This window comes from Coregonus clupeaformis, chromosome 26, assembly GCF_020615455.1.
Source record: "Coregonus clupeaformis isolate EN_2021a chromosome 26, ASM2061545v1, whole genome shotgun sequence".
NCBI classification, from domain to species: Eukaryota; Metazoa; Chordata; class Actinopteri; order Salmoniformes; family Salmonidae; genus Coregonus; species Coregonus clupeaformis.
In genome coordinates, this window is record NC_059217.1 from 8,151,334 (window position 1) to 8,173,350 (window position 22,017).

The 22,017-nt window shown below is 44.5% G+C and overlaps 1 protein-coding gene across 1 annotated transcript; it reads right to left on the bottom strand.

Annotated features, from left to right (window-relative positions):
• Nucleotides 1-139: 139 nt before the first annotated feature.
• LOC121540170 (SLAIN motif-containing protein 2-like) lies at nucleotides 140-21,118 on the bottom strand. Its single transcript, XM_045207721.1, has 8 exons — nucleotides 20,383-21,118; nucleotides 17,023-17,165; nucleotides 9,076-9,254; nucleotides 8,723-8,876; nucleotides 7,616-7,972; nucleotides 7,257-7,406; nucleotides 2,992-3,205; nucleotides 140-2,865 (listed from the first exon to the last, which is right to left on the bottom strand). The coding sequence occupies exons 1-8, from the start codon at nucleotides 20,871-20,873 to the stop codon at nucleotides 2,796-2,798; spliced, it is 1,758 nt and encodes a 585-aa protein (XP_045063656.1). The 5' UTR covers nucleotides 20,874-21,118; the 3' UTR covers nucleotides 140-2,795.
• Between the last annotated feature and the right edge of the window lie 899 nt (nucleotides 21,119-22,017).

The following is a 22,017-nucleotide window of genomic DNA, read 5'->3' on the forward strand; positions in this document are numbered from 1 at the left end:
GTACACACATGGGAGATACCGTGAAAAAAGCCTTCCAACTGATTCCTTCTGGCGCTGGCCCTGCCTGAAATGACAAGAGTTTGAATGAAATTGTCCCCAACCATAAAACAATTGCCCCATTCATGACACAGTAGACAACTTTTTAAAATTGTAATGTGAGTTTATACAGGGAATCTGAGGGCTGGAGTCAATCCGTATCGCAGAAGTATTGCATGAAAAGGTAATTTTTATTGCATGTAAAGTAGTGTTAATGTAAAGGTCATTTCAGATTGAATCGAATATGCAGCGTGAATGCAGTATCCGCGGACGCGGGAACATTGCCTATAAATTTCAACACGGATCTTCCGCGATACTAATGCAATACGGATTGAATCCAGCCCCGAATGTCATGTTGGTGAATATAAAAAAGTTAATTAACAAAAACGATCACAAAATGGCGTGGCATGTATTTTTTGCAACAAGTCCCAAGTCTTCCACTAAATCCAAACCTTGACATACAGAGGCACCTCTCTCTTAAATAGTTTCATTTACAGAATGAGAGTAATTTGTTATAAATATCAAGGCGCATATTATATATTAGCAATTATAAATGTATTGTTGATACAATTACAAAATAACAAAATGAGCCCAAACTAAATCAAGCAGAAATGCAAAAGACACAAATTATATTGGCAAACCAAGACATTAGTGGCACATAATGATAAATGAATAAATAAAGTGAAACTTTAAATGAATAGGCACTAGTTCGATCATTTCTGGCACACCAATACCATCCCTATGAATCTCGGCACAACTCTTTGATTCATTTTAAAGCACAAGAGGCAATGGCCACTAACCTATTGAACTTCCATTATTATCTTATTTAAGATGTCATGATCATTTATTCTCTCCGTCTTGACATAACATACACTGACACAATATTGTTGCAGGTTTTAAATGAACTACATCAAGCCTTTGCTGCATGCTCGAATCTCAGGGCTACAAGGGTGGAATTCTATGTGCATTAGTTATGTTTTAGTGGGAGCACATGTCTCTGACTCTACTGTAGATATTGCAACTGCATATTCATCTAGTGGGAGAGCAGATGGAACTAACTAACCAAACCAGAAGTAGATTTGGAGTGAGATTGTGACGACTACCAGTGATTGGCCCAGTTTGACATGACTACTGACTACCCAGCTCTGGAACAGATGTGATAGTCGGTCCAGGTTAAACCATAGTTATGGTTAAGGTCAGAGATGGGGCTTTGGCCTGTTTCTACCAGTCACCTGTGTGTTCAACATAAAAACATTAAACACTCAAATGTCCTGTTATGAAACCATCTAAAAAGACTTTGGAGAATAAGCTTTGCAGTTGAGGTTCAAAATGTAAATTTTTTCAAATGATTCAAATCAATAGAAAACGAATACTGAAAATGTATATTTGGAAAAGGAACTCTCTAAATAATTATTTGAATAAATAATGTCCAAAACAAACATTAATACATTCTAGTTGTTTCACAAGTGGAAAAAACTATGATTTGACAACACAACCATACTGTGGTGCGTTCACTTCGTAAAACGTTCACAACAATTCTTTAACATTAAGGGAACATTACATCATCATAGAGATCTCTGACAAAGGCATCTGTTAAGAACAGACTGCAAAAAGAGAAATGTGTACAAACATTTCAACCTGAGGGAGGTGAAAATATAGAGGGAGACAAGGGAAGGAGGGAGGGAGAGATGGAGAGAAGCATTGTGTGATTGACTGATGGCTGAACAGACACACTGAGGCAGGTGATAGTGCCCTCTGGAGGCGCCGTGATGCTGGAGCTTGGCTGGTTTCTTTGGCATCTCTGGGCTTCCGCCTGCCAGCCCTGCCTGGCCCCTTGGTCAGTGCTATACAGGACCCTTGGGACATCCCTACCCTAAACCTATGTTTATGTTATGTATGATGATTGAGGCGCTATACAAATTGAACAGTAACAACCTCTCACATAGCCTTAATATTAACTCATGCAGAATTAAGCATTTCTTGAAGTACAATTATACACCAAATGTAGGCAACATTGACTCCGGAGCAGGAGTGGAGAAATATTATTGATTTCTTTCATCATCATGAGAGAACAGCGAATGCGCAGTTAGATTCCGTTTGTAGAGGCACTTTATCAGCATCATAAAAGCTGATAGTATTTCAACCACATAAAATATGCATCCAAGGCGAACTGAAACCTTATCAGAAATATGTTGGGTCGTTTTCACAGCGTTCAATTTCCTTACAACCGGTCAAACTGATGTAATTTGGAACTTATGCATAGAAAATCGTTCCCGTTTATATTTTAGTTATTGCATTTCTCCCCGGTCCCTAAATGTATTTTCTCCGTGAAAGAAGCAGATGACAGAAAACTTGAACGATGTCAATTAAATTACAGCATTCAATCTTTTGATTTATGACATTCTGGTGAGCAAGGGTTTACTTAGTCTTCTAGGACTACATATAATGACAAGATATCAGCGGGTGCGGTTGAACAAACAGCTGACCTGCGCACCACTAGTAGGGACGTCCCAAGGAACCGGGATAGCACGGACCCTGGCCCCTTCAGAACCTATCCACACAGATACACACACCATGTTGCTTCAGATGTCCAGATCATGTTCCTCATGATAGTACTAAGAATTTGACTTGTGTCTTTGATATAGTTTCTTGATTCATGGTAAAAGTAATCTTGGTTGATAAAGTGCCGCATTGTAATGTTTGTCTGCCTCTTTGTGCTGATGAGAGAGCAACAGTGCCCCCTGCTGGTCAGGCCAGCCTCAGTAGCAGCCCTCTCTCCAGTTCTCTCCTTCCCTTCCGCCACTGTAGGTCCGAGGGGCAGGTAAAGACCTGGGGAAGAGAAGATCCAGAGAAACAGATTAGTTCTACGCATGAGTAAAAAGGTCTGATACACCTGTAACCAACTGACATGACACCTAAACTTGCTTTGAAGTTGTGTGTAATGTGTGTCCCTACCTGCGTACTGGCTGGGCCAGTTTGCTGCGAGGCACGGGGATGCCTCCACCCCCTCCTCCTCCTGCACTGGGCCGGGGCAGGCCACTGCGTGCTGGGCCCAGGGAGCGTGTGGGGGTGGAGGCTCCAGAGCCGGGGGTAGATGTAGCCTTCACAGGCTGCCTCAGGGCCAGGGGAGACGTGGTGGTTGGGGTTCGCAGCTTACTGGGAGAAGGGACTGGAGGGGCAGGAGAGAGAGGGGAGGAGACAGGTCAGTACAGTACACTGTAGTATGAAGAGATGGCTTATAGATGATGGCACAGTTTTATACCCACAACAGAGATCTGTGGTCTCAGTGGCCCGCCAAGCAATGAACAACACAATGATCTGAGGCACATATGATACAAATACAATGTATATGAGAACAATGTAGACCATCACCTACTATGCATTCAGAACCATTCTTCAAATAATCTAATGTGATGGAATTTTGCATTAAATCACAATAACCATATAAAATAAAGAAAAATAAAACGAGGAATGAAAACGAGGCCTTGTATAAAGTCTATACAAACTGTACAAACTCCCACGATGCTTGTTCATGTGTAGGATGAGGCACACATGCCCTCTGGTGATAGGAAGGGCACAGATAATACCACAACATTAACACATCACATCATGAGAGCACAATCACAATATATAAAAGTTGGGAGCATGACCAGTGAATACTCACTGAAATCCCCTTCTTCTCCAAAGCAACAGGAAAGATGGACTAAACAAAGATGAAGACAGGAGATATTTGACTTCATTCAGAACAGCAGAAGAAAGTGTAGGCTAATAGATGATATGGATGGAAAAAGACCTTGAGACTAAAAAGTCTCTCCGAGCCCATAATAAAAAGCATACCATCTAGTTACCAATACAGGTCTACACGTAAACTAATCCATGGACAACTTTAAGTACACTGAACAAAAATATAAAACGCAACATGCAACAATTTCAAAGATTTTACCAAAAGTTACAGTTCATATAAGGAAATCAGTCAATTTAAATAAATAAATTAGGCCCTAATCTGTGGATTTCACATGACTGGGAATACAGATATGCATCTGTGGGTCACAGATACCTTAAAAAAAAAAAAAGGGGCATGGATCAGAAAACCAGTCAGTGTCTGATGTGACCCCTATTTGCCTCATGCAGTGCGACATCTCCTTCGCATGATTGTGGCCTGTGGAATGTTGTCCCACTCCTCTTGAATGGCTGTGCGAAGTTGCTGGATATCGGCGGGAACTGGAACACGCTGTTGTACACGTCGATCCAGAGCATCCCAAACATGCTCAATGGGTGACATGTCTGAGTATGCAGGCCATGGAAGAACTGGGACATTTTCAGCTTCCAGGAATTGTGTATAGATCCTTGCGACGTGGGGCCGTGCATTATCATGCTGAAACACGAGGTGATGGTGGTGGATGAATGGCATGACAATGGGCCTCAGGATCTTGTCACGGTATCTCTGTGCATTCAAATTGCCATCGATAAAATGTAATTGTGTTCGTTGTCCGTAGCTTATGCCTGCCCATACCATAACCCCACCGCCACCAGGGCACTCTGTTCACAAAGTTGACATCAGCAAACCGCTCGCTCACACGGCGCCATCTTCCCGGTACAGTGGAAACCGGGATTCATCCGTGAAGAGCACACTTCTCCAGCGTGCCAGTGGCCATCGAAGGTGAGAATTTGCCCACTGAAGTTGGTTACGAAGCCGAACTACAGTCAGGTCAAGACCCTGGTGAGGACGACGTGCACGCAGATGAGCTTCCCTGAGATGGTTTCTGACAGTTTGTGCAGAAATTCTTCAGTTGTGCAAACCCACAGTTTCATCAGCTGTTCGGGTGGCTGGTTTCAGACGATCCCGCAGGTGAAGAAGCTGGATGTGGAGGTCCTGGGCTGGCGTGGTTACATGTGGTCTGCGGTTGTGTGGCCGGTTGGACGTACTGCCAAACTCTCTAAAACGACGTTGGAGGTGGCTTATGGACATTCAATTCTCTGGCAACAGCTCTAGTGGACATTCCTGCAGTCAGCATGCCAATTGCAAGCTCCCTCAATTTAAGACATCTGTGGCATTGTGTTGTGTGACAAAACTGCACATTTTAGAGTGGCCTTTTATTGTCCTCAGCACAAGGTGCACCTGTGTAATGATCATGCTGTTTAATCAGCTTCTTGATATGCCAGACCCGTTAGGTGGATGGATTATCTTGGCAAAGGAGAAATGCTCACTAATAGGGATGTAAACAAATTTGTACACAACATTTTAGAGAAATACGTTTGTGCGTATAGAACATTTCTAAGATCTTTTATTTCAGCCCATGAAACATGGGACCAACACTTTACATGTTGTGTTTATATTTTTGTTCAGTATAAATGTGAACCTTCTGCTTGATCTAGTCATCCAACCAAATCAGCAACCATTGCCAAGAAGAGGAATGACTGCAATGTGGCCAACCACATCAGCTGTGCCATCAGAAACTGAGATGATTTCAAACATAATCTGAAACAGCCTTGAGGTTTGGGAGACCAAAGGCATTCCAGAACCACAGGGTTTCTCAGCAGGTTCTCCCCATCACCACTAGGGGGGAGACATGAGTTATTTGTTCTGCTCAGACCAGAGCCAACATGCCCACCTTACAAGAACACCATGGAGACACTCAAAACCATCCCAGAAGCTGCCTAAACTGACGAAGTGACCATCCCAGAAAACAATTGCTTGCCTTGCAAATCCGGAGACAACTGTACCAAATTTCCCGGCACTTTGTATTGGGTCGAGTGCATGCAGGTACGTCACACAGTAAAACCCAAAATGCTTTACGTTTGGTAAAGAACGTGGTCATGTGTGTATTACTCAGGATGAATGTGTATGTAGGGGACCCTACTCATCAGGTGGATCATCCCAGGCACTGGCAGGCTGTTACCTCGGAGGGAAGAAGGGCTTTGGAGGTGCTGTTTGGGTTTCGGGGACAGTAAGGATCGAGCGGGAGTTCCTGTTTGGGAGGAGCGAGGGGGGGTGGAGTACCGGGAGTGGAGTGGAGAGGAGGAGTGCTGGGCTACTGGGGAAAAATGGAGATGACAGTTGGGGAGAAACAGAGTCAATCCTTTCTGTTTTGTTACTGGACCAGGGAGAAGATGACGAGATAGGGTTGAACCAGGCAGCCAGAGGGGAAGGAGGGGTTGTGTGAGGCAGTGAGGCCACTGAGTCAGCCAAGCCAGGCTTATAGTCGTTCCCAGCCAAAGGTAAAAGAGCAGCCTGAAACACTAGGCATTCACAGTGGGGTGGGGGTGGGGGGGAGAGCGAGACACACACACACACACACACACACACTGCCAGGGGTAAAGTACTTCCAGAGCTGAGCTGGGCCAACACTAGGCCAAACCACTACCAGTGCCTCAGTAGAAAGAGAGCGGTGGGTGAAAGGCAGCACATGCTCTACTGTCAGATAGAGAGGCAGGGATAGTGGTGTCATACTGACACAACAGCCAGAAAAAGCCCAGAGAAGTACAGGAGACGACTAAGTGTCAAGAGCAAAACAGTGACATAGTACAGGATAGTACAGAACATATACACATTCACAAAGTGTTCCGCTTCACTTACACATACTTAATTATCAGTGTATAAAAAGCTGTTTAACTAACAGATTAATTGATACAGATTACACGTCCTTTGTCCAGCAGCCTTTTCTCCTTCAGGTGTCTGAGTGGGGATTAGTTATATGGATTAAAATACAACACTACCATCACTCATTCACTGTGGGGGTGTATCTCTTATTCTAGGGTTATAGTAAATGGCCACTCTAGGAGAGAATTCAGTTGGTGGTTATTTCAAAAGAGCATTCAGTGTTTTATTCAGTTCTCTCTACATTCTAAATATACATCCTCACAATAACCTACTTTTAAATCTCTTGATTCTAATTAATTTGGGTAAAAAGGAGACGAGTGCACGGAAGGAGAAATGATTAAAATGATCAAACAGAGAGAATCCCAAACCATCAAAGCCAAGACACTAAAAAGCAAGAGCTTTAATAAGGGGGAGCCTGAGAGGGATGCATGGTATGCACTAGCTAGAACATCACAACACATTACTCCTATCATAACATTACTGCTGTTGAATATGCTTGAGAAACAAAAACGTTATTTGTCAGTATACAAGAGAGAATAATATGAAAATGAAAGCATGTCTTGGATTGCGATAACCGAGTGAACAGGCAATATGGATATTGTGTGTGTGTAGTACTCACTGGCAGACTGACTGACTGCCTGGTGTCTGGGTGAGCCTCCATTTGGCACTAGCAGGTTGGACTCACAGCTCCTGCTGTTCTTGACAGGCTCTGGGCCCTGCTGGGCCACGTTGGAGCGGGTCAGGTTAGGAAGACTACGCCCCAGCTTCTCTACAAACACCACAGCAGAGGAAAACAACTGAAAACAGGACTGAATAGCTACACAATGGTGCTCATTTGAACCAGAATGGATAGACAATATGAATCCATATAGTTTGTCCTCCACATAACAATGAACTAACCCCAACCCAAATCCATTTCCCCTCTCTAGTCACTCAGTCCCCCCCTCTCCGCTGTAGTCAGCCAGTGTGTCACCTTACCTTCGTTCTTCACCACGTTGGTCTGCAGGTCTTGGGGGGCGTGGCCCTGCAGGGAGTGACGTGGTGCCTGCAGCCGGCTGATGATTGGCTGCGGGGAGCCCCGGCTGTGGTTGTACTCCAGGGAGCGTGCTGGGGAGCGGGAGCGGGGGGAGTTCCTGGGGGAGGCGTGGGGAGAGTGTCTGGGGGAATGGGAGAAGCGGTTTGAGGGGGGGTGGAAGGCGGGGTGTACAGCCTCCTCATCGTCCTCTAGACTGTGGACGTCCAGCTCCTGGTCACTGAAGGTGCTGCGTCTCAGAGAGTGACAGGACGAACCAGAGCTACGTCTGGACGCTGTGGCAGCATAGTCCTGCCGAAGACCTGGAAACAAACACAGGGAAACGCTCAGAACATACACTGCTAGTACAGTGTGTACAAAGAAAGTCAGTATAAACACTCAGCATCTGACAGGTGGGTAAATGGTTTCTCGTAATATTGTGAAACATGAGAGAAATAAGAAACCCGCACACTGCTCTTGCTAGTATCACTGCTCTTTATTAAGCTTTACGTATCAGTCTCAAGGCCTTCCTCAGAGCTTTTGTGAGCGTTTTTAATTTGCACCCTTATGTAGACACTGCTCCACCCCCATCCGTTCCGTGCACCGAATGGGATTGGAGTCAAGGAAAAATAAACATATGTTACCAAATATAACAATGTACAATACATAAATATTCGAATAAAGTGTGTACATAAAAACTTTATTAAACACGTCTGTAAAACCACAATGAGGACATCGACCTATCAAGTAAGTTTTCATAAATCATTGGGCACAGTTCAGGATAAAACCAGAGTAGGATGAAGTGATTAAGGACAAGGCATTCGTTAATGTTCACATTTACAACATAACATACATGGGCAATTCTCATTAAGACCTTTTGAGAATAATATCTGGAGGGTGAAAATCCAAAAACACTATATTTTGCTCAGACTATTAATTATATCACCTTCCCTGTCTGATATCTTAACTTTCTCTATGCCACAAAATCTAAATGGAATAAATGGAATAAATGTGGTTTCTCCTAATTGAACTGGTAATATTGTGGACAAACAGAGTTAGAAGATGGTACATACTCTCCTCCTGCATTCGAGCCAGGATCTGGACATCAGTGACATCGTTGAGTTTGTACGTGGTGGAGGATCCAACAGAGTCCTCGTCCATCTCAGAGGTGCTCAGCTCACTGTCTATTGAAGACTGAGGGCTGACCGGAGGTGGGGGTTCCTCTCTCTCTCTACTGAGCCACCACGCTGCTGCTGCTGCGCTGCTGGGGACACACACATTTATAGTATTCATACTTAATAATAATCATTAATAATCATTTTGGTGAGCTTATGTTTGAACATAAAGAGAAAGGGATTCAGGAGAGAGTTAAAGACATGCTTTATACCTATAAAGCATGCATTTAACTCTCCTGTATCCAGTGTACAGTACCTTGGTTGACAGGGGGCATCAGCTGCTGTCTGACGATGGGCACCCTGCTGGGGGTGGAGGAGGGGGAGTTGAAGCCGCTGCTGTAGGGGCTGTTCACTGTGTTTGTGCTGTATGGGCTTCCGTAGTTCACCTGGGGACTGTAGGGACTTCCATACAGGCTCCTACGCTTGTTTGCTGTGGAGAGAGAAGAGAATTGCTATGAACATACTGTGCTGATATGGTCCCTTCACATAGACAGTGTGGTGAAGAAGGCGCAACAGCTCCTCTTCAACCTCAGGAGGCTGAAGAAAGACCCTCACAAACTTTTATAGATGTACCATTGAGAGCATCCTGTCAGGTTGTATCACCGCCTGGTACGGCAATTGCACCGTCTGCAACCGAAGGGCTCTCCAGAGGGTGGTGTGGTCAGCCCAACCCATCACCGGGGGAACACTGCCTGCCCTCCAGGACATCTACAGCACCTGGTGCCACAGGAAGGCCAAGAAGATCATCAAGGACCTCAGCCACCCGAGCCACGGCCTGTTCACCCTGCTACCATCTAGAAGGAGGAGTCAGTACAGGGACTGAGAGACTGATAAACAGCCTCTATCTCCAGGCCATCAGACTGTTAAATAGTCACCACTAGCTGGCCTACGCCCAGTACCCTGCCCTGAACCTTAGTCACTGATACTAGCCGGCTACCACCCAGTACTTTATCCTGCACCTTAGAGACTGCTGCCCTATGTACATAGAGTCATTGAACACTGGTCACTTTAATAATGTTTACATACTGTATTCTAGTCATGGCTCATCCTATATAACTACTGCTGTACACAACCTTTCTATTCATATTCTGTCTATACACATCATTATATATATTCTGGACTCTGACATTGCTCTTTCTGATATTTCTTAATTTCTTTATTTTTGGATTATGTGTGTATTGTTTTGCATTACTGCACTGTTGGAGCTAGAAACACAAGCATTTCACTGTACCTGCGATAACATCTGCAAATCAATAAACTTTGATTTTATAGCCTATAACTACATTTACATTTTTAGTCATTTAGCAGACGCTCTTATCCAGAGCGACTTACAGTTAGTGAGTGCATACATTTTCATACATCACATAAGGGATTGTTGTACAGCCAGTAATCTACATTGTAATTACCAATTATTCACTGAGATAATATCTTACATGGGAAGTCATTGCAGGCATTACCGGTTGCCCCCTTAGAGGGACTAGTTTAATAACAGTGAGTGCGGTTACATGCACACAATGCGATTAGTGTGAATAGTCAGATTAATATAATAGTTAGATTAAAACGTTTACATGCTTTGCAAGAAGAACAATTTCCCTAATAATCCTGTTTACATGGACACATCTGAAATCAGGCTACCTGATAGCACATAATCGCCTATTAAAATAAACGTTCTACCACAGCGAACATGTTATATTTGATTCTGAGTTCGGACATGTAAAGTTTGTATGTGAAAACGTATTCTAAGACGCATACATTCAGTTGTTCCGAACACACTTCACTCGCGCTAAAGAGGGAGGTTCACCCGGCTTGTGCTAGCACATGGGCATATCATATACACTGCTGGAACACCGATTAAAAGGAGTTTACATGTCCTAATAATTTGAAAGATTGCTCAGAAAACCAGGTGTTTTAATCAGCGTATGCTTACTTCGATTTTGACCTTACACCGATTAAGATAAGTATGGTGTTTACATGACTATTGTAATCTGCCTACTGACATAATCTGTTTAATATCAAATTATTATTGTGCATGTAAACGTACTCAATGTGAGCCAGTTGACTTATCAGGGGACATACACAAGCTGCATTATACCAACCATTGACACAAACACTAATGTGCACACAGTCACACACATCATCTCTCTGAGTCCTCTCCTCTCTAGTGTGTTGGCAGTGGTGCACATTCTAGAGTCACTTAATGCGTATGGCAGGCGTGGGCTTCCTTATCATGGACTGGAGAAAGAGTTAACAATACGGCCCGTTCACTCAGTAGTACAGTCAGAGCAGCACAATGCAGCACTGTGATACCCAGCTATCCACAGAGACTCCATACAGCCAGCTAGTCAGTCAGTCAGTTAGTCCCAGGTAGGCAGACTAACCATGGAGCCTGCCTCAGCTCAGGCATTAGACCAGGCCTGGCTGGCTGCTCTGACAGGGATACAACTCACTGGACATCACTGTTGACTGCTGTACTGCAGTCCCTCTAGGGACAGCTCAGCCCGCAGTGCTGCATACACTCCAATCTCCAGGGCCACTTGTTTGCTCACCTCCCTCCCTCCCTCCCTCCATGTGTTTCCACAGCTGGGTGGTGACTGGAAAGAAGCCTTTTATTATCAACTCGCTCTCCTTTCATCTCATATTTTCATGCTCTGCACTCGGTCCTACCGCATTATTTAGGAAATAACAACATGTCCACTCAACTCACTCACTTCCTTTAGAGATCAGCCATTGAGGAATTCTAGGATCACAACAACATGACACTACCTGCATGCTTAAGCCTTAACCAGGGACACAAGTACTGACTTACACACCTCTTGATCACTTTGCCCTCTGTTGATTCCCAGATAAACTCATGATAATTTCAGTGTCCGACCTATCTAAAACCATGACCTCACCAGAGGTATATCTTGTGAAATTGTTAAGATTTTACTTGTTAGATATTACTGCACTGTCGGAGCTAGAAGCACAAGGATTTCGCTACACCCGCATTAACATCTGCTAAACACGTGTATGTGACAAATAACATTTGATTTGATTTAGTACAGATTCTGTCCAAACTCCCAGTGCTGAGAGAGTGCTACTTAAAGCTCAGATATGTACAACAATTGTGTTGTGGTATGATCAACATTATACCTATAGGCCTACATACAGGATATAGGTCCTCACATACAGAGACAGCTGATAGGGATCGAACACAGTGAGTTAAAGGAGGGAGTTACCTGCCTCTGAGTGCCACCTCCATGTGTCAGCTGTGACGCAGAACACAAGCCCTGGCAACGCATTGTGGGGGCCAACCTCTGACCTCTGGAGACAGACATAGCGGAGTGTGTGACACTAAAGTGGACACCTATCAGTTGTTGATTTACAAACCACAAGTAAAAGGACAGTGTTTCAGAGGGTGCATTCAGAGCTGTTCCCCCATGTATCCTATGGTACCAGGCTAGCCAGGGGTGAATGATTTAAAGGCTAGGAGGTGATTAGACGGAGCAGCTTAGCTCTACAGTAAATCAGTAGGAGGAGATTGGAGACCCGCCTACAGTCAGTGTGTTGCTGGCTGGGTCTCAGCAGGGATTTGCAGCACAGGGACCAACTAAAATAGTGTCGTCCTAAAATACTGTGTCCTAAAAAAACTCCTACAAATCTGCCTTAGGCCTAAAAACTAGATAACATTTATATTGCATTTATTTACCTATCATACTTCCTCAACATTGAACACTTGCTCCCTCCATGCTAAAACCATTCCATAACACTATGAAATTTATTTTACCCTTATTTTACCAGATAAGTTGACTGAGAACCCATTCTCATTTACAGCAACGACCTTGGGAATAGTTACAGGGTAGAGGAAGGGGGATGAATGAGCCAATTGGAAGCTGGGGATGATTGGTGGCCATGATGGTATGAGGGCCAGATTGGGAATTTAGCCAGGACACCGGGGTTAACACCCCTACTCTTACGATAAGTGTCATGGGATCTTTAGTGACCACAGAGAGTCAGGTCACCCGTTTAACATCCCATCCAAAAGACGGCACCCTACACAGGGCAATGTCCCCAATCACTGCCCTGGGGCATTGGGATATTTTCTTAGACCAGAGGAAAGAGTGCCTCCTACTGGCCCTCCAACACCACTTCCAGCAGCATCTGGTCTCCCATCCAGGGACCAACCCTGCTTAGCTTCAGAGGCAAGCCAGCAAAGATATTCAGGAGTATAACCACTATTTCAATTCATTTGTAGCCAAGAGACAAGCAGTAATAAACACTCTTTCCCAGCTGATGGTTTGGCTGCAGAACCTTCAGTTTCCACTGGAATTAGCCTAGACAGCATGGCGTCAGTGACAGACAGGACAGAACAAGCAAACCCAGAGATTGCGAGGTCTGATTAAACAGCTCAGATGGACAGAGAAAATGTAAACAATACCTGGCATTGAAGGCTCCTTAAAGTTAAAAAGAAAGGGTTCTTGAGATGGACTGGGCCAGCTAGCTCAGAACATTTCACATGAGGAGAGGGCAACAGAAGCCTTTATTGTGTGGCTCAGGGAGAGAAAGAAAATGAGGGGAGAGATGAACAAAGTGAAAGAACATGACCTAGAGAAGGTGGAAATATCCAATCCATTATAGCTTATGTACTGAAACAGTAGCCACATGTTAGGCTGAGCATGGCTAGATTGGCCAGCTATCCGCCTGGGGTTAGGGACTTTCTGCTGTAGAGAAGAACTGTGTGGGTGGAATCTGTGGACGTTTGTCAAAGCACTGTTCCGAAGGCTCCATTCTGAATCCAGCCCAGCATTACAGGACTGGTACTGGCAGGAGAGTCCCCGGCCCGGGCCATTCTTTAGTTCCTGCTACGCTTTCAGTTTTATAATGTCATGACAACACCCAGAATACATTTTTGCAGAATTTCTAAATGTTTGATAACACTTCACTAATGAAACTAGAGTGTCTAATACCTATATTTAACTCGACTATGTCGGAAAATAAAACCATTCGTCCCTGTTTCCAGTTTGTTATGTAACTGGGGCAATGCATTTAAGGGATCGCATTGTTTACATTTCACAGGGAGTCTACCGACACAACCTTGGTTACCATGGGCAAGCTACAACAAAAGTACACACACATTCACATTTCAGTAAGCAAGCAATCACCCTGGGCCTTTCTTCCAACAGTTTGGGTGTTTCTCATGGACATTGAAGGCTAAACACTCTGAAAGGGTCTTCCATAAGCATTTCAAAGCATTGAAAATAAACTTGTGATGTGGTCCAAATGTACTGTCAAGCTGTGTATTACATTAGTCATGAGCCAGACGTGATGCCCTGCTCTGTGAAATTCCTTCACCCGTGCAAACAGTCCTCACACAACACCATGGCAACAGATTTTCACACACTCTAGATGGTGTGTCACTGAGGAGCCCACATACAGTACAACCACACAATACGCTTGCTAGAGGCATAGGACACGCCTAGGCCCGCTCTGCCCGTCATGTGGTTGAAGTGCAGCAATGTGGGCCTGTTTGAAGCTGTTCGACAGCTGTATACCTCTCCTCCCCTCAGGTACAGTGAGGGAAAAAAGTATTTGATCCCCTGCTGATTTTGTACATTTGCCCACTGACAAAGAAATGATCAGTCTAAAATTTTAATGGTAGGTTTATTTGAACAGTGAGAGACAGAATAACAACAACAAAATCCAGAAAAATGCATGTCAAAAATGTTATAAATTGATTTGCATTTTAATGAGGGAAATAAGTATTTGACCCCTCTGCAAAACATGACTTAGTACTTGGTGGCAAAACCCTTGTTGGCAATCACAGAGGTCAGACGTTTCTTGTAGTTGGCCACCAGGTTTGCACACATCTCAGGAGGGATTTTGTTCCACTCCACTTTGCAGATCTTCTCCAAGTCATTAAGGTTTCGAGGCTGACGTTTGGCAACTCGAACCTTCAGCTCCCTCCACAGATTTTCTATGGGATTAAGGTCTGGAGACTGGCTAGGCCACTCCAGGACCTTAATGTGCTTCTTCTTGAGCCACTCCTTTGATGCCTTGGCCGTGTGTTTTGGGTCATTGTCATGCTGGAATACCCATCCACGACCCATTTTCAATGCCCTGGCTGAGGGAAGGAGGTTCTCACCCAAGATTTGACAGTACATGGCCCCGTCCATCGTCCCTTTGATGCGGTGAAGTTGTCCTGTCCCCTTAGCAGAAAAACACCCCCAAAGCATAATGTTTCCACATCTATGTTTGACGGTGGGGATGGTGTTCTTGGGTTCATAGCCAGCATTCCTCCTCCTACAAACACAGCGAGTTGAGTTGATGCCAAAGAGCTCCATTTTGGTCTCATCTGACCACAACACTTTCACCCAGTTCTCCTCTGAATCATTCAGAAGTTCATTGGCAAACTTCAGACGGCCCTGTATATGTGCTTTCTTGAGCAGGGGGACCTTGCGGGCGCTGCAGGATTTCAGTCCTTCACGGCGTAGTGTGTTACCTGTTGTTTTCTTGGTGACTATGGTCCCAGCTGCCTTGAGATAATTGACAAGATCCTCCCGTGTAGTTCTAGGCTGATTCCTCACCGTTCTCATGATCATTGCAACTCCACGAGGTGAGATCTTGCATGGAGCCCCAGGCCGAGGGTGATTGACAGTCTTTTGTGTTTCTTCCATTTGCGAATAATCGCACCAACTGTTGTCACCTTCTCACCAAGCTGCTTTGCGATGGTCTTGTAGCCCATTCCAGCCTTGTGTAGGTCTACTTGTCCCTGACATCCTTGGAGAGCTCTTTGGTCTTTGCCATGGTGGAGAGTTTGGAATCTGATTGATTGATTGCTTCTGTGGACAGGTGTCTTTTATACAGGTAACAAACTGAGATTAGGAGCACTCCCTTTAAGAGTGTTCTCCTAATCTCAGCTCGTTACCTGTATAAAAGACACCTGGGAGCCAGAAATCTTTCTGACTGAGAGGGGGTCAAATACTTATTTCCCTCATTAAAATGCAAATCAATTTATAACATTTTTGACATGCGTTTTTCTGGATTTTGTTGTTGTTATTCTGTCTCTCACTGTTCAAATAAACCTACCATTAAAATTATAGACTGATCATTTCTTTGTCAGTGGGCAAACGTACAAAATTAATCATTAATTAATTAATCAGGGGATCAAATACTTTTTTCCCTCACTGTATAGGCAGTTAGAAGCCAGTCAGCAGGTGGGTCCTTTAACCCTTTGTTACCTGCATATTGTACAGGAGCTATATAGCCTGCATTGCTGTTTTCTGCTTGTTCACACATACCTCAATAATTTATTGACCTGTTGCTGATAATAAGCAGTGCAAAAAGCAACCAGCTGATTGATCTCTAGAACCTCCCTTTGTCCTTAGAGTGAGGTGGAGATTGGGGGGGGGGGCAGTTACTTGAAGCATTAGATGTCCAAATGTATGGGTAACATTATCCTCTCCTTAGGAGGATATCAACACCACCCATCCTTCCCCTCCCCTGATTGCTCCTGTGAGTAGTAATACCCATCCATATTATGTATGGGTCACCCACCGGAGCCTCAGAGCCTGTTGTGGTCTATTAACAGTCTGAGTTGAACTTCGGTGTGTGATACATAACTCCAAAGGGCACTCACAGGAAGGGGATGTGAGGGGAACAGGTCAGGTGTTGACTCTATGTCAGGACAGGAACCCCATGGTCCTGTGGGTGCCGTCTGTCTGTCTGTCCAGGGGGTCTGTGACTGGGGGTGTTGCGTAACTACTAGTGTCACGTGATCAGTCACCGTTACGAAGCACACACCGGTTTAGGGATAGCAACCTTCAACAAACTGTTGCTCAATACAATATGTGCGTCACATGAGCATACCTCTGTAAAAATGGAACTGGCCTATCTCACTTTAGCCGGGAGGATTTGGAGCCTTGCTGTCCTGATTGTCTATTATTAGCTGTCATAATACGCAGAGAGACATAGATAGAATCCACACTCATACTGGCCATGATAATGCAATAAATACACTCATACAGCACAGTTCCTACTACAAAACAAAAGCATATTTGTCCTAGATGTGTACATGCTTGTTTGGAGAAAAGCTGAGAAGAGACAGGAGGAGAAGAGAGGAGGAGAAGCAAGAGGGGAGAGAAGAGAGGAAACAGGAGAGGAGGAGGAGAATGGAGAGGATCGAGGAAGGAGAAGAGAGTAGAGAAGCGTGGTGATAGTACCTGACATGGTGAGGTCCAGTCTGTGGATGAGGGAGCGCTTGGCTGACTCCATGTCAGGACTGGGGTTGTCCAGAGCTTGGCGACACCACACGATGGGACTCAAGGCTTTCTGCAGCGGGCTGTTCAGCTTCGCCTCATACAGCCTGGACGAACACAACACACATTAACACACACATCAATGGACATGGCACACAAACATTCAAGTGTTTAAGAGTAGTGCTGGAAACTATGTTCCTGTGTTTTGTTTATTGAGTAAAAAAGTTTGCTTGCCCTTGGTCTTCACTGTAGGTGGAAATGCATTAGCTAACATTTGCTCGTGCATGGCCCTTTTGCAAGGTGGACAAATCAAATCAAATTTTCTTTGTCACATGCGCTTATACAACAGGTGTAGATCTTACCGTGAAATGCTTACTTACAAGCCCTTAACCAACAATGCAGTTAAGAAAAATATTTACTAAATAAACTAAAGTCAAAAATAAAAGAGTAACAATAAAATAACAATAACGAGGCTATATACAGGGGTTACCGGTACCGAGTCAATGTGCGGGGGTACAGGTTAGTCGAGGTAATTGAGGTAATATGTACATGTAGGTAGGGGTAAAGTGACTATGCATAGATAATAAACAGCGAGTAGCAGGAGCGTAAAAAAGGGGGGGAGACGGTACCGCTTGCTGTGCGGTAGCAGAGAGAACAGTCTATGACTAGGGTGGCTGGAGTCTGACAATTTTTAGGGCCTTCCTCTGACACCGCCCGGTATAGAGGTCCTGGATGACAGGAAGCTTGGCCCCAGTGATGTAATGGGCCGTATGCACTACCCTCTGTAGCGCCTTGCGGTCGGAGGCCGAGCAGTTGCCATACCAGGCGGTGATGCAACCAGTCAGGATGCTCTCGATGGTGCAGCTGTAGAACTTTGATGATCTGAGGACCCATGCCAAATCTTTTGAGTCTCCTGAGGGGGTTATAGGCATTGTCGTGGCCTCTTCATGACTTCACCAGCCCTCCTTCATGAATATAATGCTGTCCAGTGGACAAATTGCTAACCAGGCAAGGCAGGCTGAGGCTGGCTGGGATAATGATGACAATAATCAATAAGGTGAGAGACCTGATGATAATCAGTGGAAATAGATGTGATGAGGGGTGATGCAGGTTTGGTGAGTGTTATAAACTGCTTAGGCCTATATCTCATCACAGCTGCTATGGCTGATACTTAGGCCTGCCTTATACTGAGAGAGAAAGTGCCTATACCAGGAAGAGGAATCTGAGTCAGCTTTGTCTCAGCCACAGAGAAAACCTCCCACATGAGAGTCCTCAAATAAGCACTGAACAACAATAACACTAAAGCCTACTATTAAACAGAAAGATGTAGGCCTAGATTATATACATTATGGGCATTCTAAAAGTATGCCACATCGAGAATCTGACCGCAATCCATAACATTTAAAGAATCAAATTCAACCAGAACTTGTAGGCCTATCACTCTAGCATTAGGCATAAATAAAGCTGTGTCACATCCACATTGCTATGGTTTTACATATAGCTTAGCCTAATTCTCCTGTAAACATGTGTATGGCTGAATCCTCCTAACTGTATTTTAGAATAAAAACCTTAACAGCAGGATGGTGCTGTGCGGTCGTCAAATAGCTGCAGGACCAGACGGCCGTGCAAATTCAGTCTGATGCTAAATCAGGGATTATGGGAGTCTATGACCAGGACTGGCAAGCCATCAATCAGTAGTACTATGGGTAATCCTGTGTGTATCACCAGCCAGAGGGCAGAGAGACCGCCAGAGGAGTGTGTGGGGATTGGGTTCAACAGGGAACTGGTACCAAGAGCCCACAGTAAACTTCTCAGTCATTCTTCCTCTACTCTCTCTTCCAAATATAGAAGAGTTTCTCTAACTGTAGTTGAAGATGTTTCTGTATCCAATGCATTCACATAGGGCAGGCGAACTCACACACTGAGCCAGGCCTTGACCTAAAGCACAACCATTACCATTAAATTACCCTCAAGAGGCCCATAATATGCCAATACAAACCATATCCTACTAACCGTACCATGGCAGACAAGGGTCTATCTTTCAGAGCATGAGAGGGGGAGGGACATGAACACTGACCCAGCCTCCTCATTATAGGCTAATGCTTACTACTGCTCTACAAAACAAAACTACAACATCTCATTTATAAACAGAGCTTATTTCACGTCAGCTCGACAGTGAGGTCTCATCACCCTGTAACTCTCTACAACTGTTTCAGGGATTTCCTCGGGTTGGGATCAGCAGTGAGATTTGTGCTGCCTCACAAATCCAATTAAACATCTCCAGTTTCAAGGATTAGGCTACACTTCTAAAAGTTAATCTGTGTAAGCGGCCTAACCCTATAAACCAAATGCTCAGTCAGTGCACAGCAAACAATAAATGATCCTGAAATTCAGTGTGGTGTGGCTAAAAACTGTTGCTGGGCCAGGCTGTCACAACAATTCACATACTATAACATTGTCATAATCACATAGGCCTAGTAGGCAATGACCTCCCCTCAACCTCTCTTCATACACTAGACTAGTGGCTGGTGTGTATCAGTATTGATAATCCTTCTAACAAAGAAGGTAACCATGGTTGTGGCTGTTTCCCCATAGGCTTTGGTTGGGTAAACTACTTTAAATTTCACTGTGCACACTTCTCTTCCTACCTGACAGCCTTCTGCCATATGTCACCAAAATAGTGCAAATGGCCACCATATGAACGGAGCATCCGTTATCCTGAAGACACACTACAGTAGGCCTACTGTTAACAGAGTTTACTAACAACTAGCTTTTATGGTACATCATTTGACAGAGTAAACAAAACCACTAAAATGCAAATATTATGACTAAGGCCTAATAATAAAGGGATGTGATTAGTCCAAGCACAGCACCAACCACAAAACAATACCAAGTTCTACTGATACAATATTGATCCGGGTGTGATGTGACAAGTGCAGGTGGTTTGACAGTCCCCACACGTGATCCCCTTTCCATTTGTATTTCATTCCAACCACCACCCCTCACTCACTAATCAAGAATGAACCACAGACAATCTGTCTGCGGTGTGTGTGATGACCTGTCTGTGGCAAGCTATTGTATTGAGAACATGGCCGTGCGGTGCATTCCTATGGCGCAATTTCAGCGAGGATTATTTCCCTCTCCAAGCGTTTGCCATCGTAGATAATGTCTGGAACAGCTGCGCTCGGCTGTGGCGCTGTCACATATGGGCGCATGATAGGCACACTGATTGACTAGTAGCTAAATGCATTAGGGCGTGCTGTTGTGTTCTCGTTGTTCGAAAAACACTCCGGCTACTTGAATTACAGATGGTGTATCACTCACCAGCTGTCTTCATCTTCGTTCAGACAATCAATTTCTTCAAGATCGAGGATGTCTACTTCATCCAAGATTGAAGTTTCCCCTTCATCCATAAAACCCAGTGTTTCCCCTGCGTCAGTAAAGTACGAATTGATGCCAGTGAAAGAGGTGGCAGCCGATGCCCCCTCGCCCTCATATGCTCTCCTGAAACTGATGCCATCATATGACAGTCTGGGGCTCAAACAACGGGAGTTTTCCAAAAGCCCTCCATAGCCACCCGTTCCACCGAACCCCACCCCAGCAGGGAAGCCGGCCAGCCCGGCCGCAGAGGCGGCTGACAGGGGTGAGTCGTATCCAGCACTAAGGGGTCTATGGTTTCCTGACACTAATCCAGACGAAGACAGTAGAGTAGACCGACTACGGAGCTGCTCGTTTTGCTGTTCGAGTTTCTTTACCAAGTCCTGCAGCTTGCGCACCTCCAAGTCCGCGTTGATGTTTGAGTTAATATCCTCCATAGCTCGCTAACTAGCTAACGTTAGCGCCGACCCAGCCACACAAAAATCCGCGGCTGTGTCAGTGTGGTCTTTCGTTTCTTCTTTTTCGGCTGGTGGTCACGATATGTGAGTCACTCTAAGCAATATTACGTTTATACTGAAGACACTTTGGTGTTCAAATAAGTTATTGGGCATATCGTCATCTTCTCCAAATATTCGTACACACGAGCAGGGTCGAAACCATTTTCACGATCCCTGTCGGCAACTGTGAAAGACATACAGGCAAGGTTACGTCACCACGTGAAACATAGGTAACGAGCACGTAACCAAGCGCGTGCATACAGTATCGATTATACCCCATTCTACTGTCAGCATAGAATATTATCATGTGAGCTCAAATACAGTACAATGAAAAGTATGGTAGTTTGTCAATGAAAACAATCACATGAGCTAACTGCTGCTCACATGTTACTTGTCAGGGACCTAGAACGTACTTTCAGGAGTTTGTTTCACCTTGCCCCAAATTAGTTAGGTATGGTCTTGCCTAATAAATCATACTATGATACGAGCTTTTTGGTGGTACAGTCTGACATAAAGCACTGCAAAAACGTTTTTGCACTGCTTTATGTCAGACTGTACCACCAGAAAGCTAGTATCAAAGTCTGATTTATTAGGCAAGACCATACCTTGCAAGCCAGAATATTGAATAAAATTACATTTGAACAATCTTTGTCTGCGAAGTTGGTCCTCGTTCCGATCGAAATTTTAGAAAACATATCCACAGGAAAGTATTATTTACCTGACTTTTTAGAGCCCGGGTAGGCATATTGTTAAGTTGCGTCAATTCAAATCTGGTATTGGAACAAAAAGAGGTCAATACACGTCTTCTATAATAGACTAGTATTTTAATTAATGCAAAACACTTCAATGGTAAATATGATGTTCGTATATACGGGTCCACTGAAATACCACGCAGGGCAGACAGAGAACTGGTCCATTGTTATAAGTTCTTCTTTAAATACTCTGACAGAGATAGGCCAGCAGGGAGCGGGAACTATCAGAGTAGAGACTGAGCGTGGTTTAGACTTACTCAGCCTATCGTTGGCGCACAGGCTGGTCCCAGTCCCTTGGCGCTTCACTGTTGTCAGGCGTTTAGTTGTTTTGC